General features: G+C 38.6%; 1 protein-coding gene across 2 annotated transcripts in view; it reads left to right on the top strand.

The window, feature by feature from the left end:
- The first annotated feature begins 252 nt into the window (after nucleotides 1-252).
- The window catches only part of GABRA4 (gamma-aminobutyric acid type A receptor subunit alpha4), a 68,800-nt gene continuing 46,441 nt past the window's right edge, over nucleotides 253-22,611 (top strand). Inside the window, exons 1-5 of one of the 2 annotated variants that reach the window (XM_004607997.2) lie at nucleotides 253-636; nucleotides 1,121-1,239; nucleotides 18,489-18,556; nucleotides 20,163-20,383; nucleotides 20,551-20,633. In XM_004607997.2, coding sequence (XP_004608054.2) covers nucleotides 548-636; nucleotides 1,121-1,239; nucleotides 18,489-18,556; nucleotides 20,163-20,383; nucleotides 20,551-20,633 — 580 coding nt within the window. In that variant the 5' untranslated portion in view covers nucleotides 253-547. Of the gene's footprint in view, nucleotides 637-1,120; nucleotides 1,334-18,488; nucleotides 18,557-20,162; nucleotides 20,384-20,550; nucleotides 20,634-22,611 lie in introns of those variants that run through there. The other variant, XM_055139471.1, reaches the window with a different exon arrangement.

The following is a 22,611-nucleotide window of genomic DNA, read 5'->3' as shown; positions in this document are numbered from 1 at the left end:
TCGGCTTCTTAGATCCAAAACCCAGAGGGAGGGAGTGGGGCCCCAGACAGCTGGGCCGCGAGGTGAACTGCAGACCCCCACCGGGTGCAGGGTTGCGGATGCCCAGAGGGGAGAGGTAACGGGTTCTCTCTTCTCACCAATCTCTGGGGACTGAAAAGTGGGGGACCGCGGTGGGGGAGGTGGGGCCTGCTCTGCTCGGGGGTGGGGGAACACCAGCACCTGGCGTGACCCCCGGAAGTTCCAGAGTGCGGGCGTGAAAGGGTGCGGCGCGGGATGCACAGAGCTCCCTACACACGTACGAGAGAGCTCGGCGCGCACAAGAGGGGGCGAGCGGCGGCAGGTTCCGCCTCCCCCGGCCCGCGCGCACACACGCGCGCCCCGCGGCTCGGGCTGGCGGAGCGCGGGCGAGTGTGAGCGCGGGCGAGTGTGAGCGCGCGGGTGCGCACGCCGCGGGAGCCGCTGCCCTCGCCCGCCTAGCACCCCGCTCAGGGCATCTGCGGAGCCTGGAGACCGGGACACGCTTGAAGTATGGCATGTGGTTGCAGAGATGATTTCTGCCAAGAAGGTGCCCACGATCGTCGCGTGCTGCGGGCTCAGTTTCGCCCTCCTGCACTTCTTGTGCTTGGCGGCGGCTTGGTGAGTTCTCCTGGGGGGTGGGGTGGGGGGGTGGGATGAGGGTGGAAGATGGGCGAGGGCAGGATGCAAAGTGACTGGCTGCCAATGGGTTCTGCTAGGGCAATCCAGACTCTCTCGGTCTCCCGCTACTGTAGGTCAGGGACCCAAACCCGGCTGTTTGGGGTTGTTGTCGTTGTTGTTGTTGTTGTTGTTTGTTCTCCTTTCTGTGACCGCATAGACGCGAAGAGCAGGAAGGGCACAGGGTGCAAGAATAAGAGTGTGGGCTTCGGGTGCGTGTTCGCGGGGTGCTCTTTTCCCGAGAAATTGGCTCTTTCCCATAGCTCAGCCCTACATCCTTCAGCTTGAGGCCAAAGACGCTTTCCCTAGATGAGGAACCTGTTTGTTTCCACCTGTTCTCTCCTTGATTCTTAAAATAATCCCCTTCGCGCCCCCGCTTTTTCTTCCCTTCCCTCCCTCCCCGCATCCCCTCCTTGTGCATTTGCAGTTTAAACGAATCCCCAGGACAGAACCCAAAGGAGGAGAAATTATGCCCGGAAAATTTTACCCGCATCTTGGACAGTTTACTCGATGGTTATGACAACAGGCTGCGTCCTGGATTTGGGGGTATGAACGATGATTTCGAACGCTCCAGTGTGTCCTGTTTGTCGCTCTCCGTCTGCCTGTCTGTCTGTCTGTCGGTCCGGGGGAGCAGCATTAGGTATGCTTAACGTGCAAAAATGAACCTTTTTTTTTTGTCTGTCGTTTCCCATCCTCTCCCCCTCTCTCCTTTCCCCCTTTGCTCCTCTCTTGATGAGACCTCTGACAAGACCGCCCCCTCCCGTCCTGTCCTTTCCCAGCTCCCTGCCCCCTCACAAGCTTTGCCTCTCCCCCACACTAATTACCTCCCGGGACCTGCCTGGCTGGGTGGGGGAGGCTGGAGCAGAAGTGTCAAAAATGGGAACTCTCCAGGATCCGTGCTGCACCCTGACAGTGGAGTTCCAGAAAGCCGGTGACTTTGCTCACAGCCAGGTTCCGCGGGAGGCAGCTGCTCGGAAGTCCCCTGCCCTCCCACGTGGTGTCCGTCCCTCTGCCAAAACCTTGGCCGCCTGCTTTCTTCCTAGGACAGGAATCTGGGACAAGAGGCTGCAGGTTCTGTTCAGGAAGCGGGTCCTTGCCTTTTTCTCTGCTTCAGTGGGTTGCTGGTTTTGGTGTGTTTTTTTTTTTTTTTAACTTTATTTGGCTTTTGCTTCCCTCCTAAGACTTGAAAGCCGCGGTTGTTCCTTAATTACTTCTTTCTGTAGTTCAAGTCTATAAAGGATCTAATAGAGGGACAGACACTAACAGCATCGTGGGTCTTTTTTTTTTTTTTTCAAATTAGCATTCCCTTTGCTTATATAATGAAAACCTGTGGGGTAAAAGTTATGCTAGGATATACTTGGTTGGCAGACATTTACATTTACACACCCAGTCTGAACCTGAAAGGCCCTCGCAGTCCAATTCAAAGAAGACTGGTGATAAGAAAGGTCTCCCCAGAAGTGTCCACCCACATTTCCAGACAGTCAAATCCTTGTTGTTTCCACCACTGCTGAGCCAGTTACACTCAGGAAATGAGTTAAATAACATACAGACTTTCTTAAAGGACCTAGATTCTAGTAGTACTGGTAACAATAATAACCACTGCTGTTGCATCTGTTTATTTTAATATGCATGTACACAGGCGTCTTAGAGGCATCTGTCTTTAAGTCTCAAAATGCTGGGAGAAAGCTATGCCTGCCCTCCCATTTTATAAATGGCGATATTGAGGTTTGAGAAGTTAAACCTTAGAAGGTTTAACTTTGAAGCTAAACTGAACTTGAACTGTCCAAGTTCAGAGCTGGCAGGGTGAAAACCCAGGTAAGGGTGTATTCTTTAAAGGTCAACCCGTGAAGATTATCATATACCATGTAATGAGTAACCCATCTATTAGAAGCACAGAAAAATAGAAACTTCTGAAGTACATAGTATAGAGAGCAATGGGAGAATGGAGTCAGTTAATAAGAGGCAAGGTACCCAGCAAAAGGAAAGGTACCTCGGCATGATTTAGGAATGGGTTTTTGGAGGAAGAATTGTTGGAGATAAGTAAAAATTGGACCAAGTAGAGCTGAATGTATCTTTAGAATTGGTTTAATCTGTTTCTTGTGTCGTTTTCCCAACAAATTAGAAGAATACAACCTAATAAAGGAAAAAGATTTAGTGGGGCACAGGGCCCACTAGACTGGGTCAGTCAGTATTTCTAACCTAAGCCATTTTTTTCTCTTAGACTTTATTGAAAGGTGAAAAAGTCACCTTTAGGTGGCTGAGGGTATTAATTTAATATTTGTGAGTTGAAAATTTGAAAAATTGGATAAGGACGATTTTCTTGGTTCTGCATACACTGTGTTTTGCTTAGCATTTCATTCATCTTTATTCACATCTGAAATGACACTTCTTTACAGAAACAAATCAATTGTCCATGCTCAGTCTTTTATAAGTGATTGAGAAATTATCACTTTAGGTAAAAAATGATAGAGAATATTTTAGATAATATGATATATTTGTAACTATATTTTATCAATAATGGGAACCTTATCAGCCACTAGAAGTTTTAAACTTCACTTTTAAAGGAAAGAAAAATGTATCAAAAACTTATAGTTTAAATATTCAATAGAGAATGGACATACTTGAACATAAAATGTGGAAAGTTATAATTGCAGCTATATTATTTTGTTATTAAGTATTGAAAGTTAGATTATTTCTGCAAAGTTGGCTATAGTAACACAAATTATAATTCAAAAGAGGAAGGGATCCATTTATAGATGAATGCTTTTTAGTAACTTCCCTCTCTCATAATATGACACTGTAGCACTATAGCACTGTTGTCCCATTGTTCATCGATTTGCTGGATTTGCTCGGGCAGGCACCAGTAACGTCTCCATTGTGAGATTTGTTACTAATTTGGGCATACGAATATGCCACAGGTAGCTTGCCAGGCTCTGCTGTGTGGACTGGATACTCTCGGTAGCTTTCCGGGCTCTCCTAGAGGGACGGAGGAATTGAACCTAGGTTGGCCGAATGCAAGGCAAACGCCCTACCCACTGTGCTATCGCTCCAGTTCGTAATATGGCGCAGATCATCAAATACATAAACTCATTGGAAAACTGTAGATTATGGTTAGCTGCAATGCTGCTGGTAATGTCTCAAGGGCATTATTAGTCATTTCCGTTGCCACTGACTGACAAGTATTACCCACTTTGATAAACTTTTATTGCTTTAAGGGAAAGGTGCTGAGTTGACCTTACTTGAAGTAGCAGCTGATTAAGAAATTTTACTACGTAGCATATTTTTGGGTTCAGCTCATAAATATTTGTGATAAATGTGATTCATTTTTTAGAAGTGGGTCATTCTTTGTAAATGTGTGGTATTCTAAATGTAACAGAGGAATAGTATTTCTCACCTGCAAAAAATGTGTAATCTGTTTACAGGATGTTGTTAATGAGCATCACTGAAATAATAAGAAAACTTATGGTTAGCACAGACTCTCAGATGCCACAGGTTTGATCCCACCTGACATTTCACACTTTGTGGAAAGTTTGGCATTTTAAAAATAAAATGAATACAATTCACATTTGGACCAGTATGCTATAAATACAGATTGGCTTCCTGATTCCTATAATCCTACCTTTGCTCTTTGTGGAGCATTTACTTTTTTATCTGTTTATACAACTTAACTGTGTTCCATTTAAACTAAAGCTAAAAGCAAAGATTTGGATTAAAATTGGATGGCTTGTGATTGCTCAGTAGGCCAGGCAGGGGTTGAAATAGATTTGGAAGCTGAATTTTATATTTTTAACTCGACAGCACAGCTTGCGATGGGGAAATAAGAGGAACCCAAATGGTTCTCTTCCTTTCATCTCTCTAGGATCACTTCTCCTTTAATCCTACATTGTCCCATTGCAGAAGAAAAAGAGGAAAGGTGAGAAGAGAAGGAAAGATGCATGGTGAGAGGAGCTGGTTTGGGACATCTAAAGGGTATAGTTATTTTGACCTCTGTCAAATCAGTCTTCTATCCATCTCAAAGTAATTTGCACCTACTTAGCAGTGGCATGTAAGTGAAGCTTCCATAAAGGAGGTGGTGCTCTTACCCATTTTTAAAACTGTGACAAGCCTTATTTAAAACTGCCTCGCTAAGATAGCAACCACCAGGACATTGTTCAGCCAGGTTGTACCCATTTCAGTTCACTGAAGGGTTCTCCAATCTTTGAGCATCCTAGTCATTTAAGGTACATTGTCTAGAATAATAAATTCTTGAAATATAAATGTTCACCTTAGATCATATTCCACAACCTCTCTGAAGTAGTACTAGATATTTGCCAACACTGAGGGACTTCATATTAGTGCTCTGCAGTTTTGATAATATTTTCATGTTCAACGTCTAGGATGAATACAAGACAAAAAGATTAGCAGGGTGGGCTTCATCCCTCTAACAGACTGAGAAAAGTTGCAACAAATTGCCTACACAATCCACTGCAAGCAAATAAAAAGACAACTTCATGCCCCAATCATTAAACAATAGAAATATAAAAGTACTGTCCTGGAATAATCCTGTAGCATGCTAATATAGAGAATGCCATGCTGTGAAGGCTCTGTTTTAGTTATGGAGTCTTTTACATTTAGACCTAATGGTAATGGACATGTGAATGGTAGCAAAAGAGATCTCAAGCAGACAAAAGCAGTGCAAAGATCCCAAGATACATAAGTGTGGTTAAGTAGTTTAAGAAATTCAATTTCTGTAGTTAGAAAGCAGTAGGAAGAATGTCATCAGGATATCTTGGGGTGGTAAACCAAAGCCAACTCAATGCAAGCTCTTTGGGAATTATTTTTATTGTTGTTGTTGATTTGGGCCATGCTCTGCAGTGCTCAGTGCTTCTGCCTCTCAAGGGTCACTCCTGAAAGACACTTGCATGGTGAAAGTCTTAATCCACTGTACTATCTCTCAGGCAAGCTCTTTGAGAATTCTATAAAGCTTAGATTGTTCTTTTAGTGAACACGAAAGCTGTTCGATGTGTTTTATTTATTTTTTTTTATAGTAGAGGGAATGACGGATGACTTATGCTAAAAAATGGAATCTCTCTAGTCTGTATATAGCAAAAGATTTAGAAGGTTGAGAAGTAATAGAATTAAATCAACAACTGAAAAAACTTGTTTTCTCTCCCTCCCTTTCTCCCTTTCTTCCTTCCTTCCTCCCTCCCTCCTTCCCTTCCTCTCTCTCTCCCCCACTCTTTCTCTCTCTCTCTATCTCTCTCTTTCTCAACAAATTAATGATCGGTTAGAAAAAATAGTATATATAGTAGAATAGGATATAAGTGGATAAAAGTGAAAATATTTTGGCAGTATAATTTAAAAATAATTGGTGATGAAGCTTTTTATATGCAGTAAAGAAATGAGAGAAATAAAGATGACTCTTGGGTTTTGAAAAAGTGTGAAGAAGGTGTTAATTTGGAGAAGACTGGAGGAATAAAAGCTTGTTTAGGGTGAAATTAAGGGTTTTATGTTTATGTTAAGTTTTAAGCTGAGTATACACATACACACATACACATAAGACATGCATATTTATTACATATATCCAGCAGTTTTACTTGTTTAGATATAAAAGAGTTTGGTCATAAGACTTCTGAAATATAAAGTGATTAACACCTACGCTGTGAGAATAAATGTCTATAGATATGTATAGAAGGGTATAAACATTAGTATTGAAACAAGACTCAAGAAATGGTAGAGCATTTGCCAAAGAAGACTAAAAGAGTAGAGATGAGATAGAAGTGCACTAGTAGACTATGAAGTGAAGTTAAACTAGTTACAAGAATGGGTTATGTTAAGGAGAGCTGAGATACCTCTCAAATTCTTCTAAGATACTAAGTAAGGTAAGACCTGATTACATGGAAACATTGCATTTCATCAATATTTTATTAATCATACAATATATGGTACAGGTACTGTTACATATGGCACTGGAAAAATATTAGTGAATAAGAGGTACAAGTCTCTGTTCTCACAAGCTGATAAAGAAATCAGAAAAAAATACATGGACTATCAGATGTTAATAACTGCTATGGAGTAGTTTACACAAAGAAAAGCAGGAGAATGCATAATACAGTTAAACATAGTTTTAATAATTATAATAATAATACTAATAAAATAATAACATAATATGGTTAAAAATACTTCTGTGGGGCTGGAGTGATAGCACAGTGGGTAGGGCGTTTGCCTTGCACGTGGCCGACCCGGGTTCGAATCCCAGCATCCCATATGGTCCACTGAGCACCGCCAGGGGTGATTCCTGAGTGCATGAGCCAGGAGTGACCCCTGTGCATCGCCGGGTGTGACCCAAAAAGAAAAAAAAATACTTCTGTGAGGAGGTGATATTTGAGCCATGACTCCAAGTAGGTCAAATCTCAAAGCACATTTAGAAAGAGTTTTCTGGTTAGAAATTATTCTGTTGTGCCAATACTTCTAAGTGTGACTTCTAAGTATGAAATCAAGGTCCTTGTAGTGAAGGCAAGCAAATCCAAGGAATAAGAAGCAGTGATTGTGATACAGTGCTGAATTTGTATAAGCTTTGTAGACCGGTCAGGACTTTACTTGTATGTTGAGTCATATCAGAAATGATCTAAGGGATTACTGAAGGTACATGACCAGAACAGGCTAAATATTAAAATATTAAGAGCTTACCTTGGTTGCTAGAATAAAATCGGCAGTTGGGGTCAAAGGCAAAGGTAAAGGGGTTTTAACAATAATCAGGCAAAAGATGATGAATGTTTTACCAAGTTAATGGCAGAGGAAGTTTCTAGACTTTTAGGAAGTGTTGTTTCTGGTAATATTTCAAAGTTCTGGTTCACTGCTGACAGCTAGAATGTGAAATAAAAGGAAAGCATATCAGGTCTGACTTCTAACCTTTTGACTTAAATGTCTAGAAAAATGAGTCTTCCAAAAATATTTCTTACTTTTATCTACTTTTATCCAGGAGCAACTTTAAGTGGACAAACAATTTGTATGCAGATATATTAAATGTGCGATCGTGGTTATAAGTAAAGAGGAACATTGAATGCAGGGGAAAGGAGCATACCATAATATAAGATTTAAGGGCAGAAAGCAAAATGTTCTACCAAAGACTTGGAAATAATATAGAAGAGAAACAATGTCAAGCTATAAGGTCTCTAATGTTAAGAGGTAAAGAAAAAAGGAATCTTTGTCCCAGGAACACTGAGGAGTGGCCTTTGAAGTAGTGGAAAATCTGAAAAAATCCAGTGTAAACTGGATTTTTTTTTAAGGAAGGCAGTTTTGATCACTTTCAAATAATTCTGCTGATAGTTTGAGCAAAAAAATGAACAAAATTAATTACTAAATTTAGCATTATCTACTTCCATGATTTTGACAAGCAATTTTGATGGCATGGTGAGTGAAAGTATGGCAGAGTGGGCTAAAGAAAGAATGGGAGATGCCTTTAAAGTATCTTCTCTTCTGTGTTTGTTGAATAATTATTTACATGTTCCAAGATGTAGAAATATTCTGTGTTCTTTGAAAGATGAGTAGATACATGGATAAAGTAGTTGTAATACACACTTGTATATACACACAAACACACACACAGGAATGTCCAGTTATATCACTCAAATATCCAATTATTCATTCATGAGGAAAAGGAAAAAGATAAAAGTTTGCCACTTGAACATACATAGATAGGCATTCAGTGAGTTGCTTTATTAAAAATAAGCCAGACAAAGACAAGTACACATGGAGACAAAGAGAGAAGGAATTTTATTGGATCCCGAGCAAGAACATATTTATGTTTATAAGATGATGTTTATAAGACGATGAAGTGAATAATAAACATAAAAATGTAAGGCAGTTTGTATAGGATTTTTAAAAGAGAATATTGTCCTTTATATGTTTTGGTTTTGGGTCACACATGTGTGTGCTCTATGCTCAGGGATTACTCCTGGCAGTGCTCAGGGGACCATATATGGTGGCAGTGATCAAACTCAGGTAGAACACCTTCAAGGTATGCAATGTACCTGTGTTTTACAATCTCTCCCACCCTTGACATTAAAAATATATATATTAGAAATGCAATGGTATGTTTATGTATTTCTGAAATTACTTCTGAAATTACTTCTGAAATCTAGTGGAGAATAATGTCATGTTAGAAGAAGAAAAGATTCAACTGAAAGATAAATATCATTTTCATTCATTTATTCTTCTGTTCTTGCCAGGCTCTGCCTGGCAAGTTCCCTATGGCGTATTCCATATGCCAAAACAGTAACAATAACAGGTCTCATTCCCCTGACTCTGAAAGAGCCTCCACTTGTATCACTTGTCATTCTGTTGATCTTTAATTTGCTCGATCAGGGGCAAGTAACGTCTCCATTCGTCCCTGTCGCGTGCTAGAGTAGCCCAATATCTGTTTGCTCCAGAAACAGGAAGAGCCTGAGCCTCAAACCATTCATTCAGGGTTTTGATGAAGAAATCTGACCATCTCATCGGTGGGCAGCCATGTGGTCTTTTGACGTCCCATGGAATCCAGTCAGTAACAGCCCAGTGGTTGTCTCTGAATTGCATTACGTGTCTGGCCTATCTTATTTTTGACGCCTTGGTAAACGAGACAGCATCCCTGGTTCTTGACCATCAATGGAGGTCAGAACTCCGGATTCCTTCTCTCACTTGAGTGAAACATAATTCCAAGCATAGCTCTTTTGATTCCTCTTTGGAATATCCGAATAGCATTCTCATCCTGTTTTCTGAAACAGGATGCTCCTGTAAGGGTGATTGGAGGCGATCCTAAAAGCCTCCATCCCTCTCGGAGAGCCCGGCAAGCTACCGAGAGTACTCCACCCACACGGCAGAGCCTGGCAAGCTACCCATGGCATATTCGATATGCCAAAAACAGTAACAACCATGGGCCTCATTTGCCTGACACCAAAAGAACCTCCAATCATTGGGAAAGATGAGTAAGGAGAGGCTGCTAAAATCTCAGGTCTGGGACGAATGGAGACATTACTGGTGCCACTCAAGTAAATTGATGAACAATGGGATTACAGTGATGACAGAGACAGTGATTCTTCTGTTCATTTATATGTTATAATGTATACCCCAGTTAAATTATGAATCAACATAAACTTGACAATGTGTATCCTGCTGTGTGTTCTCTCCCAACCTCTTTTTGTCTTCTTTACTCAACATAACCACTCTGCGTTCTTCGAAAGCTATATTGAACATTTTTTCTTTGAATAATATGCCAGCATTACTTTTTTTTAACAGTGAATTTTAAATAAAAAATTATTTCTATGAACATGCTACATGGATTCTTTTGATACTTTTCCACTTAGTTGTGCATTTCTATGATTAATTCTTAAAGTTACATATTGTTGATGGTTCATTTTAACTGCTATGTTATATTCCTATTGCACAGAAACTAGCTACTTAATCTGCTCTGTTGGCAGTAAGCATTTTGTTTGTTTCCAAGATCGTATTGCTGTGCATATGCAGGATCAAATTTTCTGCTGTAAATGTGGAAGTTTCTTTTGCATATGAATCCAAGAATGGATTTTTCTGGAACTTAGTGTAGGTGGGAGTTCAACTTGATGAGATAGTGGCACACTGTTTTTGAGATAGTTTTACACATTCAGAATTTCATCTATAATGAATATGATAATCAGAATACACAAACCCTTCAACACTTGACATATAATGATATGGATTCCAGTGGAATACTTGAAATATTTTTATTGTGAGATGCTTTGAATTTTTCTGATTTCTAATGCAGTTAAACATATTTTCCAATCTTTATTGCCAAAAAGAATTTTTCTTCTGTGATTTGCAACTTTATCCTTGGTCTATATTCTATTTTTTTATTGTTTTCATTATTTATCTGATGAATTTTATTTTTTAAAGTAGACCTCGTTGATAAAAATGACCATAGGATATAAGACACATTAATATTTAATGTTATCTAAGTAAAACTCTATAGTCTTTTGATTTCCTGGTGATAGCAGTGACTATGTGTTCTTTTGTACTAGGGTTAATATTTCTTTTAAGTTTTTTTTTTCAAGTTTCTTTGAGGGGCCACACCTCAAAGATTTGTGCTCAGACTTACTTCTGGCTCAGGGATCAGTCCAGGTGGGAGTGAAGAACCATATGGGGTACTGAGTAATGAACTTGGGTCAGCTGCATACAAGCAAGAGCCTCACCTGCTGTACTATCTTGCTGTCTCCCATGACTAGTATTTATTTCCTAAGCGACTTTTTTGTGGGCGAGTTTTTGGGCCACACCCATTGAAGCTCAAAGGTTACTCCTGGCTCTGCACTCAGGAATTACTTTTGGTGGTATTCAGGGGCGATATAGGATGGCTGGGATTGAACCTGGTTTGGCTATGTGCACGGTAAACGCCCTCCCCTCTGTACTATTGCTCTAGCCTCTCTTAAGTGACTTTTAAAATAAAATATTTACTTAAATATTTTATTAAACATTTCTTGGTTTTTTTTTCAGTGTGTATGTGTGTGTGTGTGTGTGTGTGTGTGTGTGTGTGTTTGGCAAAAAATAGGGAGAATGATTTGGACAGTACCTGGTGGTCCTCAGGAATCACTTCTGTTAATTCTCAGAGGACCATATGTGGCCTTGGTGACAGAGTGAGCGCTAACTGCTTGCAAGGCAAGTGCCTTAAACCCTGTACTATCTCTCTGGCCATAAAGATTTCTTGTTGTTGAGCCACCTGAGTATATTTTGTCTCTTAATTTTTGAAGACACCAATAGTATTGTGCTAGATTTATCTGGACACAGGGACTTAGGTTTTTTTCAATGTTAACATAAAATTGGTCACTATCATTAAAGAATAACATAAAACTGATATTCCTTGACAAGTCTATAGTGCCAAAGAAAACTGTTGAAAATGATCTGATGCATCATTCATCATCTTCCTCATTTTCAAGCAAATTAGAATCATAAATAAGATGAGATTATTCTTCTGAATTTAATTTTGGGGAGGGGGTTGGGTTTGGGTTTTGGGCTACACTTTAAGTGCTTGGGATGATGTATTGGCAATTGTCCATCCAGCTCTGGTCTGGAGAGATGCTCCTAGTGATGCTTTAGGATCGTGTGGTATGAGGGAGGCATCATGTAAGTCCAGTACCTTAACACTATGCAATCTCTCTGCCTGTCTTCCCTGAATTTTAACTGGTGGTCTTGGCTATTTCCTGTACAGAATGTTGAAGATACTTTGTTTGCCTTAAAACTGATCTGCCCTATCTGATGGACTAAAAACTGCTTCTTCCCATTTACCATAGAAGGGAGATTTTAAAAATAAACTATGTTTCTAATGTTATGTTTCTAATGTCATATAAAATTATGAATACTCCTTTCAAGATAAAAATTGCCTGGTTTCTATGTAATTATACTCTTAGTAAGGTTGATTTGAATATCCTAAAAAAAGTGTTGGAGAAAACATCTCTAAGACTTATTCTTAATTGCATAGAGAGCGTTATTACTTGAAAATTGATTTATTGGAAATCCAATCCAGTTACGGCCTAACATTAGCTCTGAGAGAGGCTACAAATAAGATCATTTCTGTTTTTATCAAGAAATATTTTTAGCTTAATTGATGTAATAAGTGAAATCCCATAATTTTTCCTTTGGGAAGATATTTAAATAATTATAGGGATGATATTAGGAACAAGATCAGACACGTAGACATTTATCACTTACTATGTGCAAAGCTCTACATTAATTTTAGGGCTTCAAAGAGGATTGAAGTTTTATGTTTGCTGTTTAGAATAGAAAGACATACTGAACCAGTCTGGAATAAAAAGAAATAGTTAAGAACAGGGAAATAACTTCAAGAAAATAGGTATTTATGATGAATGAAAGAAAATAAGAGTAGGCATGTCATGTTATATATTAATAGAAGCTATACTTTATATATTAATAGAAGCTATAATTTATTATTATTATTTAATGAGAAAATATAATTTAAGAAACCTCACTTTAGTAAGTATAGAATATACTTTGGAGAAGAGAATTGTGGATTTAAATTCTGTCTCTGGCATACATTATTTATTTAATCTCTCTGAGCTCAGTGTTCTGATGTAAAATTTGTAGGATAATGTTTTTCACATGTGGAGAATATTTCTAGTATTTAAATAGAATAGCACATAGAAAAGGTTGGTAGAGTCCTGCCTGGCTCATGGTAGGCCTTCAATAGTTATTATTGTATCTCTGCTTATTGTTTTTAGAGAAAAATCCCATTTATTGTTATGCATATAGGTGCCTCCAGAATGACTTGCTTTCTTTCCTATCTGCCACATCCAGATGACACCAGCTCTTTACTAAAGTAGGAAAACAGACACTTCTATGAATTTTTTTCAAATTTTGCCTCTATATTATCCGTCCAACTGTGAGAGTGGTTTTGTAAAAATGTTCGGATCATGTAATTTCTCCTGTTTCATACCTTCAGTGGCTTCCCTGTGACTAGCACTGTTAGCACTGTCATCCTGTTGTTCATCAATTTGCTCAAGTGGGCACCAGTCTCATTGTGAGATTTGTTGTTACTGTTTTTGGCATATCGAATACTCCACGGATAGCTTGCCAGGCTCTGCCGTGTGAGCAGGATACTCTCGGTAGCTTGCTGGGCTCTCCGAGAGGCGTGGAGAAATCGAACCAGGGTTGGCCGAGTGCAAGGCAAATGCCCTAGCTGCTGTGCTATAGCTCCAGTCTTTCCTTGTGATTAGGGAATGCAAATCAAAAAATCTAACCATAGACTGTAAGCTGAGGTAGAGCCCTAGTGAGGATTAGATAGAGAGAATGGAGTCGGGAGATAATGGGGAAAAAAACAATTATTGTCTTGTGCAGCCATCACAAAATAGCATGAACTGAGCAGTTTAACAATAGCATATTTGTTACTATCATTTCTTCTTCACTATTCGGGAGGCTGGAAGTACAAGATCAAGATATTAGCAATGTTTGTTTCTTATAAGCCCTCTCTCCTTGTTTGTGGTTGTTTTTTTCTGTGTTTTCATAGGATCTCTGTGCATTCTATTTTCCGGTTTCCTATGTTTGTAACCATGCCAGAGTTGGGAGAGATAACTCAAAGGGCTGCAGCACATACCTTGAGGCAGGTGCCAGGCTGCAGGTTCCATTTTGGGGCACTTTGCAGATTCCTTAAGGCCCTCCCCCCAAAATTCAGTGAGATGGGTTTATGGCCCACCTATTTAGTTCTTGTTTTGAAGACATATTTTCTAAATATGGTCCCTTTTTGGGGGAACTCGTTATTAAAATTTCAGCAGATGAGCTTGGGAGGAACATAATCAGCACATAATCACCTAATTTGTTACTGGGATTTGTCAAACTTCCCTCTAGTTTTAACAATGTATGCCATTGTAATGTGTATTAAATTATGTTACCTAAAAGTTGTCACCACTCCTACCAACGGTGTCCCCAGTTTATACTGCCAGCTCCCTTCCCCACCTCCAGCCTGTGTCTTTGACAGGCACAATTTTTAATTTGGCTGTTGTGGTTTGGACCTCATTTCTTACCATTCTCTTCATTCCTTGCTTTTCTCTAACTCTTCTAGTTCTTTATGATTCTGTGGTCTTTAGAGACTCTGAACAAGTGGTATTTTAGCATTTCCAGTGGTTTCTGTTCAACTGATGGTCCAAGCCAGTAGTTTGAAGAGTGATTAAAACATCTAGAGTCTGGACCAGAGAGACTACAACAGGTAGTACTTTGTCTTATATCAGCAGACCTGGGTTTGTTCCCCAGCATTCTATATGATTCCCTGAGTCCTGCTTGGAGTGATCTCTGAGCAGAGCCAGGAGTGAGCCCTGAGCATAGCCTGGTGTGTCCCCTCTCTAAAAAAAAACAATCTAGCATAATGGTTCCAGTCACCAATCAGGTTTATTCTTCTGAATGCTAGCATTCCTCTATTTGCTTTATCTCTTTCTCATTTATGATCTGACTGCCCCCAATAGCATGTAATTTCCCGAGGCAAAATACTCATGAGTTTTGCATACCTATGGAACCTGGGTCTATCATAGAATCTATTACACAGGTACTCGCTTTATATACGTATATTGAAAGAGGGTTTCAGTGAAATCTTTTCATCAATGTATTTTTGGGATTTTAATCTCAAAGATCCATATGATTAGATAAAGCAAATATTGAATAATATCAGAAATACTGGGTGGTAATGCTCAGCATAAAACAGTATTCAAGATTCATTGAAAAAGTAGAATGTCATGTAAGAATTTGAAAATACCGATTATCATGCAGTCATTATAACTACAATAATTAGCATACACCCACCTTTCTTAAAATAAATTTATAAGGAAAAATATCACTGGCATAATTCTTTCCTCTCCTACACAATCCCTATCCTATTGAATACCTATGGTATTAACATTTTGTGGGACAGAATTTGGTAAATATGATTCTTAAAAATAGACAAATACTGTCTATGAGATAAAGTGAACAGCATCCCTAAGGAATTTGAGATACATTACAAAATGTCAGGTTCCCACTTGGACCCACTGAACCAACAAATCTGGAGCTAGCTGAGGCAAGAATAGGGAGTAGTGCCTAGCAAACAGAACTTTAAAGAATGTTTTAGGTCATTCTGATGCAGTCAAATTTTGAGAACCCCTGTCCTAAATTATCTCCAAAGTAATGTTGGTTCTTAAAAGCCTTGTTAAACAGAGCAGTTGTCAGTATAGACCCACCCTTTATTGTTCTAGGTAATTTACCTGTTTCCTTTCTTGATTTGAGGTGACACTGTGTTAATGCTTTAGAGCCCTTCAGCAATTGTCTTTTAAAGGCTATCTTTAAAACAAAGTCAGGGATTTGCATATTAATGGGTGGATGTGCAGAATATCATGCTAGTGAAATAAGTCTCTGGGAGAGGAACAGACATAGAATGTCTGGACTCATTTATGGGAAATAAAAATGCATAGTATGAAACTTATACACAAGAACAGTAGAACACTCCTGGAGGAGTGGTCCCTGGTAGGAAGCTTGCCACAAGTGGTGATTAGTGGGGAGAGGGCAGCTGAGATAGAGATGGGACCACTATGCCAAAGACAGTTGGACATGATCACTCTGAATAGGAACTGTGTGCTGAAAGTAGGTAAAGGGAGAAACATGATAACCTTTCAGTACCTGTATTGCAAACTATAATGTCCAAAAAGAGTGTAAGGGTGTGTCAGTGTGTGTGTGTGTGTGTGTGTGTGTGTGTGTGTGTGTGTAAGTGAGAGAGAAAGAAAGATAGAAAGAGAGATAGAGAAAGAGAGAGAGACACACACAGAGAAAGAAGAAAAATGACTGTCATAGCTGCCAATGACTGTCAGGTGCCTATCTGACTGCTTGGGGGAGAGGGGTGGGAGGGAAACTGGGGACATTGGTGATGTTCCGGAAATGTACACTGGTAAAGGGAAGACTGAAGGAACGTTGCATGACTGAAACCCGACCATCATCAACTTTGTAACTGTGTGTATCACAGTGGTTCAATAAAAAGAAATACATACATAAATAAATGAAGACTATTGTCCAAGGTTAAGGAGAGAGCTGTACTGTTATTCTGGGGGAGCCCTGGGAGAGAAACCTCACACCTAGCTAACTCAGGGGTGCGGGCTAGCACACTTCCCTAATCCATACCACTGAGTGTGGCTCCCCCAACCCACCCACCAAAGAAAACAAAACAAAACACTAAAGCTTCCCAAACTAAAAACTTTATCCCCTCTTGAAAAATTTTCAGTGTAATATCCATTTTCTAGGGTTCAATACACATTGGGCAATTTTCTAAATTACCTTAATAATTTTGGAATAGTTTGATTAAATGATCTTATTACTATCATTACTACAGCATAATACTATTGTTGCTTCCAAATTTTCATTCAAAGAAAATTTCTTTAATTAACTTCTCATACATACTTTCTTTGTTGTCCAAAATTGCCACTCTTTTATAACAAAACTCATATTAACCTGACCTTTCCTTTTATTCCTCACTGCCCTTTTTCTTAGGAATACTTTCCTTCCTCAAATTATTTTTCTTTCTATGACAGATCATCATGTGAAAAAGAGGAAATAATCTGATTCAATTTTTGAGGAAAACTTTAGATCAGGGCATTGAGTTATACCAACATTTTTTTTTTTGTTTTGTAAAGATCTAATTGTCCACCAGTATTCAAGGAAAATGGTGTTTTTTGATAACAAATTCTTTACTGTATTGAATGTCTAAACACTGGCCATAAATTTTATAAGCCTACATTTAAGACAGTGTGTTTGAAAGGGAGTTATCTTTTATTTGTAATCACTAGTAATGGGGCTAGAGCACTAGCTCAGCAGGTAGGGTGTTTGTCTTGCACGCGGCCAACCTGGGTTCGATTCCTCTGCCCCTCTAGGAGATCCCGGCAAGCTACCAAGAATATCTCGCCTGCATGGCAGAGCCTGACAAGCTCCCCGTGGCCTATTTAATATGCCAAAAACAATAACATCAAGTCTCACAACAGAGACGTTACTGGTGCCCACTCGAGCAAATCGTGAGCAAAGGGATGATAGTGATACAGTGATACATGAATCACTAGTAATAAAACAATATTTTTTAAAATGTAATTACTATCTTTATTGAACAGACTGTGTTCTAAAGACTGACACGTTATTTCCTTGCATTATTCCTCTCAGTGCTCCTGAAAGCTTTTTCATATGAGAATATGTGACTTGACTAAGATTATGCAAAGAGAAAATGCTAGAGCCAAATTTGAAATCATGAATCCCTCATTTTAAGCACCAGGCTAAATCCAGATTGTGGTAATTTTTCTTTGTTTAAAATCCATGTCAGTCCCATTTTCAAGATATTTTTCATCTTTCTTTCGATCAAAGACACCCACATAAACTATAACAAGCATATTGACAGATTGATTACTTCTTCAGGCCAAACAACTATCAGCAATGACCATTATTGAAAGTAAAGAGAAGGTAATGCTATGTACTTCCACGAGAAAGCCTATGTTCAGAATCTTGTTTGAATAGTTTCATATGACGTTTCTTTAATAGTCTTGCTTGATAGGTGTGGTTGCTGCTTGTGAAGACTTAAGTAACTTAACCAAGATCAAACAGCTCAGGCACTGGAGCAATAGTACAGCGGGTAGGGGTGATCGTCTTGCAAGCTGCAGACAGGGTTCAGTTCCTTGTCCCACCTTGAGCACATAGCCAGGAGTAAGCTCTCAATACTTCCAGGTGTAGCCTCAAAACAAAACCAAAAGATCATGCAGCTCATAGAGGGTAAGCCTAAATATGACCGAGAGTTTATCTTTTAATTCATTCATAAATAGATCATCTGCCTGTCATTATAGGTGACCTGAAACATTTTTTCCCCTAAGTTATTTACAAGTGTCCTTGACCTTCCAAATATGCATTCATTGTAGTCAGTGTTTTTTTTTCCCCCCCTACTTTCCTGGGTAAGTTCCCTCTTCTCATCAGTTTGCCAGTTTACTAAATACCAGTGAGATGATGAATCACGAAGGCTAAGAGCTTTTGTTCTCTGCACTTCTGCACAGTGCCCAAGGGTGATGTAGCTGAAGACACAGGTTCCTGGTGAGTAATTGGGGTTTATTTTTGCCCGTACGTAAACACTGCTTTCTAGTCTTGCTGTTCTTTTGTCTGTTTGTGTGAAGATGTGTTATTTCTCTGAATATTGAAAATATTGTTTAAAACATCATGATATTTCATATCTGTATTTATTCTTTGATTATCAAACCCACCTTGCCTATAAAACTGTTAATTGGTTTTTTCACACTTATTTGCTTCATGTCTGTTAGGTCCTGTAACAGAAGTGAAAACTGACATATATGTCACCAGCTTTGGACCTGTTTCCGATGTTGAGATGGTAGGTATGTGGGAAACATAATATGATTTTTGAGCTTTCAAGAAAACAAACAGAAGATGGGACAATTCATTTTCATTTTGTTGTCAGTTACACAAAGCTAACAAGTGAAAGAACAGCCTAATTAGACCCCAAGGCTTATAAGAAGTAAAATAACTTTGCAAATCGGCTAGCTCTTGTATTTTAGAATGTTCTACGTGGGAGTCTTTCTCAATAAAGAAAAGTACTTTCCTAGTGCTAGTTCCCATATCACAGTCTCATCTGCAGTAGGCTTTCTTTTTCTTCAGTAAATTACGAGGAGGAGTAAATTAGCAAGTGTAATTAGTTTTGGTATGAAACTATTCTGTGGTCCTAATTGAAGTTAGAATTCTATGATGACCCAGTTTTTCACACACACCCCTCCGCCCCCCGGCTGCCCTCTTCCTGGATTTCCCTCATGCTTAGAGATATCTACACACTAAGAAGTAGTTGGGAGGAGTTTATCCACTCATCCAGTCCCTCTAATAATCAATATCTTCAGTTTGCAACCCAAGGAACATGTTTCCTTTCTACCCCAAGGCTCTTAGGCTTATTTTCATAATTTTGTAAAAAAAAATATTTCCTTCCCATAGTTTCTCTTAAAAAGATGCCTTCAAGTTTATGATTAATTGCACAATGCTATTGGCTAGTCATTAATTTTGTGACCTAAAGTACAGTTGTAATTATCTGCTGCTGGCAGTTTTGTTAAATATAGATAGAGCCTGGCAAGCTACCCGTGGCGTATTCGATATGCCAAAGACAGTAATAACAAATCTCAGAGTGGAGATGTTACTGGTGTCTTCTCAAGCAAATCGATGAACGACAGAAGGACAGTGCTATTCTTGATTGATTAATACATATGCTAATTTATTTACCTCCATTGTAGAAGATTCCGGTTCAATCTGGACATAACATGACTTAATTGCTGAGAATATTTTTGCTCCATTAATTTAAGAAAATTTATGTTAAATTTAAATTTATTTTTATTTGTGTTAGTCTATTTTTGTTGGCATGGAGGGAAAGTGACCTCACATAGAATAATTAATGAGCCAGGGACCCACTTCCAGTGTTTCTCAGTCCAGTTAGACAGCAGTTCAGTGAGAGGGTCCTGGGATGTCGGTGCTGGGGATTACCTGGGCACCATACCCAGGGCTCTCCTGGGGTATGTCTGAGCTACTAAGGGGACCATTTGATACTGAAGTTCTAGCCACTATCAATTAAAAGGCATGTATCTTAACCCTTGTACTATCTATCTCCCAGGCCCTGAGGTAGATTTTTAAAAGTTTTAATGAGTATGAGACACGTAAGAATTCATGAGCCAGAGAATACAATTGATATTCTTGGATCAGAGAGGAAATCAGGTAAGTTGCTTGCCTTGTGTGCAGCCATTCAGGCAGGATTTGATCCCCTGTACTGCATATGGTCTACCCTAACCCAGCCAAGAGTGATTCATGAGTGCAGAGTCAGCAGTGAGCCTTAAACACAGCCAGGTGTAGCTCCAAAACAACAATAACCACAACCATTGCATTTTCTTCTGCCTATTTACATGTAGTCATCTGTGATAGTTATATGCACAAACTAATTTTCCCAGGAGTATACGATGGATGTGTTCTTCAGACAGACATGGATTGACAAAAGGCTAAAATATGATGGCCCCATTGAAATATTGAGATTAAACAATATGATGGTTACTAAAGTATGGACTCCAGACACTTTCTTCAGGAATGGAAAGAAATCTGTTTCTCATAATATGACAGCTCCAAATAAACTTTTCCGAATTATGAGAAATGGTACCATTTTGTATACAATGAGGTAATCATTTTCTTCTTTTCTCCTTCCTTCATTCCTCTCTTCCTCCCTTCCTCCTTTTTATCTCTACTTCTGCTACTCCCTCTTTTCTTTCCTCTTATTATCAGTATCTCTCAAATTGCCTTTTAAAGAACAAGTTGGTTTTGCTTAATTGATTTTTTCCCTCATAGACTCACCATAAGTGCGGAGTGCCCCATGAGACTGGTGGATTTCCCCATGGATGGACATGCATGCCCTTTGAAATTTGGGAGTTGTAAGTTATAGTAAAAATGTTAGGATTTACATTATTCTAATCCAAATTGATAGTTACATATGCTTGTAATTTTACATAATCCAACATTTAAATCAATGTCAAGGATAATAACTGTCCAAGGTTTAATTTTTAGGAAACTGTTTATTAATAAACAAGTGAAAACAGTTCCTTCCCCTCAAACCAAAACTTATTTCTACATATAGCCTAAGTAGAATTGGTATTTTGGTGGAAAGTGGTGAAATTTAGGGACCTCTAAACTCATGTGTTGGTAGTGTAACATTAAAAGTAAAACTGACCTTTTTTTTGTTTGAAATTTAGAAGTTTCTATTACAAGTGTAGTCTGTGATGGAAATTTTAAAAGGTTGAAAAAGGGGTCAATAGTTCCTGACATGGTAGAGAGTAGCCTGACATAATCAGTTGTATTGGTATCAAATGGCTAATGAATGAAAAAAGCAAAGCAGGAGATGTGGTTTAATATGTAGACAAAACCAGATAATACAGTTTTTATAAACAACATGAAGGGGTTTGAATTCCATTCTAAGTGCTAAGAGATGCCTTTGAAAAGTCGATTGTGTATGGTATTCTTTGATTGATACTTCATAATTTTACTGCAACTTTCCCATGGATTATCAATTTTCAAGAAATTAAAGTACCAGTGGAGAAGAGTTGAAGACTACAGTTTTGTATTTTCAAAGATTTCAGTGACTTAGACTAAGCTAATACTAATGGGAAAGACATGAACAAAAGATAAAGTTGATGTAGTCTGTGGGGTAAAAGCAAGGGAATTAAGAGTAAGTAGGAAGAAATTCTTATCTTCTAGTACCCTTCCCTAAGATGATAGCAAATGCCATTACTTCCTGTAATGTCTGCATCAAGTATTCAGTTCATTAAAAATCTAGCAAAAATAGATGCTGAATTTTACTATTGCTTCAGATTCTTAGTTACACTGATTGTGAAACTATTGCCTGCTGTTATCATTGCTCATCGCTAAGCTTTATGAGAATTGTCAGTCACCATTCTATTTTATAACCCCTAGTAATATTTATATTTAGTAGACTAACTTGAAGTTAGAGTGAGTCATTTGCTCCCTGACAAGTGACATAATAAGAGAAGATAAAAACAGAAAAATATGTACATGAACTTAAAGAATGATCTTATTGGGGACAGAATTTAAATTAATTAGTGTTGCAATAATCTAAATATCACTCAAAATAGTTCTTATTGATGGTAAGTCCCCTCTCATTCTTACTATCGATAACATCCTTTGGAGTAACTAGAACATGGTTGATTGGTTGATGTTCAATCAAGTTTACATTGAAAATTATAATTTGCTTCTTAGAAGCTGATGTCTTAAGAATGGAAATTAAAAAGAGACACATTCTACTTAGAAAAAGAAGGACCATAGGTCTCTGGAAAGAGAAAAATACCACTTAACTATGTTTTCAGCTCATAAAAGTGAGAAATATCAGGAAAAAAGTTTATTTTCTCAGAGTTAATAGCCAAAGTTATAGTAACTTCTTTTAAAATATTGTGGGAAGAACCAAGTATTTGAGGTCTTTATTGTATAACTAAGCATGATGCTCTTTAGGTGATAATACTGGTACTGAACCAAATAGTAACAGATAACAGTTCAAACTTTATTATTGTTTTTACAAGGTTACATACAAAGATCACCTCCTGAGGGGTCAAGTCTTTCTGTAGAATTAAATAGTTCAACTGAGGACCTATTGTGCATTTGCCATTTGAAGATTGTGCAGTGTAGCACAAACTTCATTTTGGTTCTTTTGAACTTATTTATTTTTGAGACATACAAGCAGCTGCTCTTCACTTGAGTTGAAAACAAGAAGCAAACAAACAAACAATAAAAACCCCAAACAAACAAACAAAAAACCCAGAACGTGGACTTAAATAGAAAGAGAGGATTTTGAAAATGCAAGAGAAATATGCCCTGATTATAAGAGATTAGAGGTCGCAGCAA

This window comes from Sorex araneus, chromosome 5 (assembly GCF_027595985.1).
Source record: "Sorex araneus isolate mSorAra2 chromosome 5, mSorAra2.pri, whole genome shotgun sequence".
In the NCBI taxonomy this organism is placed as follows: domain Eukaryota; kingdom Metazoa; phylum Chordata; class Mammalia; order Eulipotyphla; family Soricidae; genus Sorex; species Sorex araneus.
Note: the sequence above shows the minus strand (reverse complement) of the source record. Positions and strands in the feature narration are given on the sequence as shown.